This window comes from Cnephaeus nilssonii, assembly GCF_951640355.1.
Source record: "Cnephaeus nilssonii genome assembly, chromosome: 7".
NCBI lineage: Eukaryota > Metazoa > Chordata > Mammalia > Chiroptera > Vespertilionidae > Cnephaeus > Cnephaeus nilssonii.
The window spans coordinates 87,777,710-87,785,569 of record NC_137078.1 but is presented as its reverse complement, the minus strand read 5'-3'; the positions used below and the strand labels follow the sequence as shown (position 1 = coordinate 87,785,569).

The window sequence follows — 7,860 nt, the reverse complement described above, 5'->3', positions numbered from 1 at the left end:
TTACTGCCATCTATAGGACACCTTGTATCATTACTCCGAATTTCCACCTTTGGGCCATCTTGATATCCCAGCTACTCAGAATTTGTTTTAAAGATTCCACCATCTCACCCAGGCAAACCTCTAACACCTACTAAGTGCCAGAAACTGAGGATCCGACTTCCTGCACACAAGCCTCACCTTGACCTCTATTTAGACAGTGTCTGAACCCACTGTGTTACTAAACTACACTTGATCTTGTTCCTTTTGGCTCTACATGGGCATAACTCTTTAAATTTGTTTTTATTTTGAATTCCTATAATTGATCATTTTGGTCTAAGTAAATTTACAAGTCAGTTCAAGGTACACAAAAGCTGCACAATCATTTCTAATTCAAGTATAAACTTAGCTTCACTCACTGGCCTCTGGACAAAAATAGTAGTCATTATTTATGTGCCGTGCTAAATACGTACTAAGTAGTTCTAAGCGTGCTCTCTTTAAATATACAAACTCACTTAATCCTACATAGAGGAGGACTGAGAGCCTGTTATCCTTCTAAGTTTGGTAAAACCCTCATCAAGGTAAACCCTCATCAAGCTGCAGAGCACTCGCGGAGGCATGCAGACCTTACTGCAGTATTAGCCCTCCTCACCATAGGTGCTGGCTCCCAAGAGCTTGTACACAGATGGCTGAGAGGCAAATAATCATATGGAATTAAGGCTCTTTCCCAAATACCCTGGGAAAGCTGCCAAAGGTTTTCCCTGAACTGAGAGGCAGTGCTCTGACAACAGCGAGTATCACACAGCCTCTGGATACAAGATGAAGTACCTGCCAATCTTAACCACCCGAGTCAAATGCTGCTCTTGGGAATTCGGTTCCCTTTAATCAGGTCACAGGAGTTGCTACAGGGGCACAGAAAGTTTTATGAATATTCCAATTCTTGAGTCATAGCTTCCATAGCAGGAAACGGTTAATATGCATCCCATCCCCAACTGTAACACAAAGCAAACTGTCAATACCTTTAACTAGGATCTTAAGATTTCCTCTGAACTGTTCTCTAGAAACATCATTTGTGGCTTGATGTCTGCCTTTTTAACAGGGACACACAAACAAAAAAACGCTTGTTTGCAAATAAACATCAGAAAGACTATGTAACAGCTGATCTGGGCCACAGCACGACAACAAAGTGACGATTGTGGAAGAAGACAATGCAAACAACTCTGGTGCAAAAGTCTCAGGGCAGAGAGCTTGCAGGACGGGTATTTCCGCCAGCCCAAAGGCCCCACCCAGCACAAATAGAAGCTAGGAGGGTCTCCATCACTGGGCAATTTATTACCTGGATCGAAATAAGTCACTGCCACTAACAGCACTGTGCAGTTTTATTAACCATTCAAGTACAGTAGCATCTGGTAAGATCGGGACAGAATTGGGATTTAAAAGTGAACAGATATTCAGCATCTAACAATTTAAAAGAAGCCACTACATACTCTTTTCACAAACATGTTTTCACAGAGCCAAAACAGTACTAGCCATTGACCCAGCACACCAAGTGTACTGAAGTAGAAAAGGTACAACAAGAAAAATAGCTACATTAGAAAGACCTCAACACTTTAGAAAAAGCGTAAAACACTTTCAGTTTCTCCCCTTTATCCCCTAAAACAACATCATACAGTCTGGATCTACCTATGGTCCTACATCAATCAGCTTCTAGAATATTTGTCAGGAGGGCAAAAATAAAATGACACTGGCCAGTACAGTCTTTGGATATTTAGGAAGGGGAGGGGGAGAAAATCAGTTCTGAAAACAAATTAGTCAGCTTCAGTCTCATCAGCAGGATCTTTGGACTCTTTGTTCTTCCGCACTTCTTCAATGTGCTTGTCCTGTAAAGAAACAGTATATGTCATCAGGCAAATAAAGCAGCCTGCCCAGTCACACCTCCTAAAGAGGTCCCACAGTGTCAGTACATTTATTATATAAGTAATAATGTTATGAATATAGTAGTCACCCATTTCCTCGGTTTTGCTTTTCCTGGTTTCAGTTAACTGCGGGCAACTGCAGTATGAAAATATTAAATGGAAAACTCCAGAAATAAACATTTCACAAGTTTTAGATTATGTCATTCTGAATGGCATGAGGAATTCTCATGCTGTCTCGCTCATCCTGCCGGGATAAAATCATCCCTTTGCCCAGTGTACTCACACTGTACTACCTGCCTGTTTAGTTGCTGTCTCAGTTATCAAATCAACTGTCACGATATCAGAGTATCTATGTTCACATAACCCTTCTTTTACTTAATGACCTGAAAATACAAGAGTAGTAATGCTGGCAATTTAAAATGCCAAAGAGAAGCTGTGAACTTTATCACAGGCAAGTATGCACAGGGAAAAAACAGTGCATACATACAGGGTTTGCTATTATCCGTGGTTTTAGGCATCCATTGGGGGTCTTGGAACACAGCCCACACAGATGAGGGAGGACTACTATATAATTATATTATGTGAATCAGATAATTAAGAGTTCTAAGACATAATCTTCAAACTTCCTGGATCACCCGAGGAATCTAATGATTGAGCCTCCTACTGTTCTTCCAAAGAAAGTGCAATTATGCTGGAAATTGTTGAATATTCCATCTTTTTTTTTTTTATTATTGATTTCATTTTTAAAAAATATATTTTTATTTCAGAGAGGAAGGGAGAGGGAGAGAGAGAGAAACATCAATGATGAGAGAATGGTTGATGGGCTGCCTCCCGCATGCCCCCTACAGGGGATTGAGATTGCAATCAGGCATGTTGCCCTGGACTGGAATCAAACCCGGGACCCTTCAGTCCGCAGGCTGATGTTCCATCCATTGAGCCAAACTGGCTAGGGCTATTCCATCTTATTTTAAAATAAGATAACTCTCATTTATTTATTTATTTTTATTTTTTGGTAAAGAATCATGAATTTATTAGGTCATCTGGAAAACCAGATGGGATGAGCCCTAAAATGGCACCAGCGTAGGACACCTCTCATTTAACATGTTAAGCCCCAAATTGATGACAAAGATGCCAAACACCTTTGATCAAGGCCATTAGCGAAAGCAGTTCACTGGGACATGAAACTTCAAGCCTCCTCCTGCAAGGCGGAGACACCCACCTTCTCTCGCAAACGCTCCAGTTTGGCAGCCATCTGTGCCTCTCGGTTCTCCTTGTTGGCTTCCATTTTGTGGGTCAGTTTCTCCTCTGCCATTTTACTGAAGTTGTTGTTCTCTTCGATTGCTTTCTGAAGCACTTCTTTCTCGTGCTCTCGTTTCTCAGCAAGCTGCTTCAAGACCTCAGCTTCATGGGACTAAAGGGCAGAATATGATCTCTTTAGATAACACTGAAGCCAGGCCCTGAATTATCTGTATCAAAATATTATGAAAATCATTTTCTAGTGTTTGTGTTTACTTTGGAAAACTGTCTGCTCAGAGAATCTTATCCAATTGCTCCTTAAGGAAGTCCTTATAAGATTTACTGCTTAATGGTATCAAGATGACTTGAATGAGGTGCACTTAAAAATGGAACTTTATCATAAAGAATTTTGTTATTTAACTTCAAAAGCTATCCAAAGAAAATTAGCTCATTATAAAAGTGTAACCACACTGATAAAATACATGAATGACAGAAACTTTAAGCCTCCAGATTACTATTTAAGCCAGAAGGATTTCTCTCAAAGAAAAGCTTACTAGCTTTCCTCTGTGTAAGCTGCACTAACTTCCAGACCCCGGGAGCTGGATTACCATGGTGTGCCTCCCTCAGCAGACTCAGAATAGCTTGTTACCAAACAGACTCCGATGTGTTTGGAAGCACTGACTTGCAGGAAAACTACAGAGCATCTGCCATTGGTTCTGTTGATTCTCTTTTGCAAAATCCCAGTCATACAAGAGTTTCCCTCTATTTAGCCAGTCCCTATGTGAAGCGCAGGCTAATGGCTACAGGGCCACGGTGGATTTCTCAGTACTTCTCTGTCCAGCTTTAGGCTGCATTTCTTCCGTGAACACAAACGACAGGAGAGCAGGGAGGAGGCGATGCATCACTGCACACACTGCCATCTTCCTGGGGAAAGGCTCCGCAGTGTGGATAGTGGGCCAGTGTACGTGCATACAACTGTGGCACTGGAAAGTGCACAGCACGTGCTGCAGAAGCTTAAAAAGGGGCCTATATGTGGATGTGTGTGGTTAAGTGTATTGGACTTAAACTGCACGTGCTGTGTTGATGGGGGCAGGTTATTACTTTACCTTTTTCTGACTTAGTTTCCCTAATTTCAAAATTAAACCCATTCACCCCAATCAGGGTTACTGGTAAGGGGGACTAAATGAGAATTTATGGAAAATTCTCAATTAATAGAATAATGTTGAATGGAAGGAAATATTCCAACATGTTAATGGTTATTTCTAGGAAGTAAGATAAAGAATACTCAATTTCCTACTTATAAACTTCTGGGTTTCCCAATTTTTCTATAACAAGCATATTAATGGTTATTGATTTTTCTGATTAGTTATTTTTAAAGATGTCTACTTTAAATAGAATAGCTTACATAAGAGAAAAGCTGCCACAATACCAGAATGCCAGCTGAGCAACAAAATCACATTACTAGCAATTTAAAATGTTTTCTTTTCTTTTCTTTCTTTCTTTTTTTTTTTATTGATTTCAGAGGAAGGGAGAGGGAAGAGAGAGACAGCAATATCAATGATGAGAGAGAATCATGGATCGGCTGCCTCCCACACGCCCCCCACTGGGGATCGAACCTAAAACCTGGGCATGTGCCTTGACTGGCAATCGAACCTGGGACCCTTCAGTCCGCAGGCTGACGCTCTATTCACTGAGCCAAACCATCCAGGGCTAAAGTTTTTATTGTATAGTTCTCAAGGAAACAAAAACAAAAATACTACACAGGCACACACACAAATCAAAAGAAACCCCCAAAATCTAAAAAGACAAAAAAGGAGTCATCCACCAACAATACCGTTTCAAAGAAAAAGCATGAGAAGCATGAACTCTGGTTTCAGACAGACCTGGGCTTGAATTATGGCTCCAATACTCACTGGCTATATGGCTTAGGAAATGACAACATTCTCAAGACCATTTTCTAAGCTTGGTACCTAAGATATCACCTACCCTTTTAGAGTCACTGTATTAAAAGAGAAAAATATAAGTAAAGAAGTTGGTGTATAACAGGAGCTCAATAAATGTTTGGTGTTTTCTTCCAGTCACTGGCATTATGTAATTTTCATGTAAGTATAACCACTGTCTAGCTGCAATTCTGTTTTCCTCCTGTTATGGAAATAAAACTGATTTGCCACAATACTATAATAAATACCATTTTCTGTGAATTCTGATGTTTACCTTGCGTCTTTCTTCTGCAGCTTCTAATTTCTTCTGAATTTCCTCCAGGGAAAGATCCTTCTTCTTTGGAGGGGAAAGGGGAAATTCTGGGACGGATTCTTTTGATCGAGGGCTGAGAATCAGCTCAAAAGCCTGGCCTGAAGCACGCTTCTCCAGTTCTTTCACCTGGATATCTGGATTTGATCGTATTTATAATGAATTCAGAAAAATAGGATTTTCCTATTCTAATAAACTGTTCTATAATTTTCTAAAAACCAAATCAATGTAATGAATAGAATTAGGGCTAATGAAGCTGTGTTTGCAAGCAAGAAATTATGTAAATATCATGTACCAAAAAAACAAAGTTCAACGTTTTCTGATTAATAAATACCATTCTGAAATATCAGTATTTGACAATCACTTTCATGAACAAAAGAAAGACTTGTGCAAAACTCCACATTTTGCTTCAGAGCAAGCCAAATCATCTAATAATGAAACAATTAATTATAAGCTCTCAGTACGTTCAAATGATAGCCATTTTTCTTCTTTAATTATTCTACATTTATAAAATACATTTTTTTTATAAGACCAAAACACAGGTACCAAGTTAATGGCTAAGACTTAAGCCATCTGCTATTCTAAAACCATAAGCCCATCACAATTTCCGTTTTCCCAAACCGTTTACCTACCAGATGAAGCCATGGTGAACAGAAGACAAGAGCCTGGCAATATATTCTACACAATCCACTGGCAAGGAAAGCCCTGAAAACGATTTTCAAAAGCATGCAATCAATTTCTTTGCATTTCTATAGGTCATTGATCCCTTGGGGGCTTCAAATCACATCCACATAAATCAATGTCAGAAAAATCACTATCGTGGAATTAAATAAGACATCATTAACTAGAAATTATGAAAATCTCAAAAATACCAACCATTGGGAAATTTCAACTGAATAGAACGTTGGTTGTAGTTAACTCAACAGTAAGCCCGGAGCCATCTTAATAGTGCCTACAACTCATTGTGCAAATGAAATACCCACCCCTGCTTTGTCTATGTCTGCCATGGTGGAAAACAAAACGCCCAAGCTAATATTAAACAATAATGTTGAACACCTATTGTTCTTGGGGCTTAAGCTCCCTGTCCAACAGCGGGCAAAATTAGTTTTATGAATGTCTAGGTTTTACGTTATATTTGCTGCCTTATAAATGTCACGAAAAATTCTACATCCTATCTTGATTTTTTTAAGGTCATGATTCTTGTAGGCCCTACGCTAGTATCAAAGATGTATGATTACAGGTCCCTACCAGCTGGAAATTAAAATCAGAGGCAGAGAAATGATTTAACATTAGCAGAGCATTAAACGCAGCAGCGGCCCCCAGGATGGGCGTAGCCCTGGTCCCGAAAGCGGCCCCCGGCCAATCAGAACACGCTCAATGCTCCGGCCCCTGGCCCCGCCCCCTTCCTCCCCGCGCCTTTTCGAATCCGAACTCACAACACCCAGGAGCCCGCGAGCGTGGAAAGGGGAGGGATGGGCGGGACTAACGGTCCTATCGGATAACTCCGCCCATCCCGGGCTTCTCCCCCGTGGACGCCCCCCCCACTCCCGCCAAAATCACCTTGAGGCCACCCCCACCCTGCCGCGGCTCGGGAGCAGGCCGTGGGCTAGCCTCCACACCGGCTCACCACCTCCTCCCTGCGCTTCCACCCAACCCACTGCCACCCTAGCTGTCCGCGCCCTGCATCGCGAGGGCAGGAGTCTCCGTGGGGTGTTAGCCTCTCTGGCGCGGCCCCACAGTCACTGGGCGAAGAGAACCGCGGGGAGCGGGTGCAGCCCTAGGGTTGCGCAGTCTGGCCTTAGGGGCGCTGCTGCCAGGAGGCGCCTCCCTGCCCCTTCAGACAATGGGGACCCCAGCGGGGCCACGACTGTAGTAGGAGTGAGTCAATCGGGGACCCACGCCCCCTATTGTCTCCTCGACAGCACCCGGGGACTAACGCCCGAGGCTTGCCCAGCTGGCCGCGCCCCTTCCCCAAGACAGCCGCGCCCCCAGGGAGTGGGGACAAAGCCCAGGCTCCGCCCGAGTCACACACAAAGCGCAGCGACCCCCACCCATCAGCCCCCTCAGGGGCCCGCGGCCCCGCCCGCCGTCTTCCAGCAGGGAGCGGACCCGAAGACGCAGCCCATCTCGTCCATCCCGTCCCCCTTGCTGCCCGCAGGCTCCTCCAAGAACCCCACACCCACCTGCCCGGTCCGAGCCGCCTGGCCGCACTGAGCACCAACAGACCCGAGCGCGCACAAAAGCGCCAAACAGCGGCACGTGACCTCCCCGAAGGGCTCTGCATTGGCTGAGAGGGGCGGCACGTGCCGGCCCCTTCCCAGTGCAGTGGACCCCGCCCCTGTGGGCCCCGGAGCACCTCGGGAAATGTAGTCCAGGCTGGCGAGGCAGGAGGACAATGCGAGGGGTGTGGGCGTGGATGGGTCTCCCCAGGTGTAAACCGAGGACCCAGGCGGTTGTCTAGCCGCGGACAAGGACATGGCCC

General features: G+C 44.0%; 1 protein-coding gene across 2 annotated transcripts; it reads right to left on the bottom strand.

Moving 5' to 3' along the window:
* Nucleotides 1–1,297: 1,297 nt before the first annotated feature.
* On the bottom strand, nt 1,298–7,640 carry STMN1 (stathmin 1). Of its 2 annotated transcripts, none has more exons than XM_079776532.1 (5): nt 7,566–7,621; nt 6,011–6,083; nt 5,343–5,515; nt 3,112–3,303; nt 1,298–1,856 (listed from the first exon to the last, which is right to left on the bottom strand). In XM_079776532.1, exons 2-5 carry the CDS (start codon nt 6,021–6,023, stop codon nt 1,785–1,787), a joined length of 450 nt encoding a protein of 149 aa, XP_079632658.1. In that variant the 5' UTR covers nt 6,024–6,083; nt 7,566–7,621; the 3' UTR covers nt 1,298–1,784. The 2 variants fall into 2 exon arrangements, with proteins under 2 accessions (XP_079632658.1, XP_079632657.1); XM_079776531.1 differs by having other exon boundaries at nt 1,300–1,856; nt 7,562–7,640.
* Between the last annotated feature and the right edge of the window lie 220 nt (nt 7,641–7,860).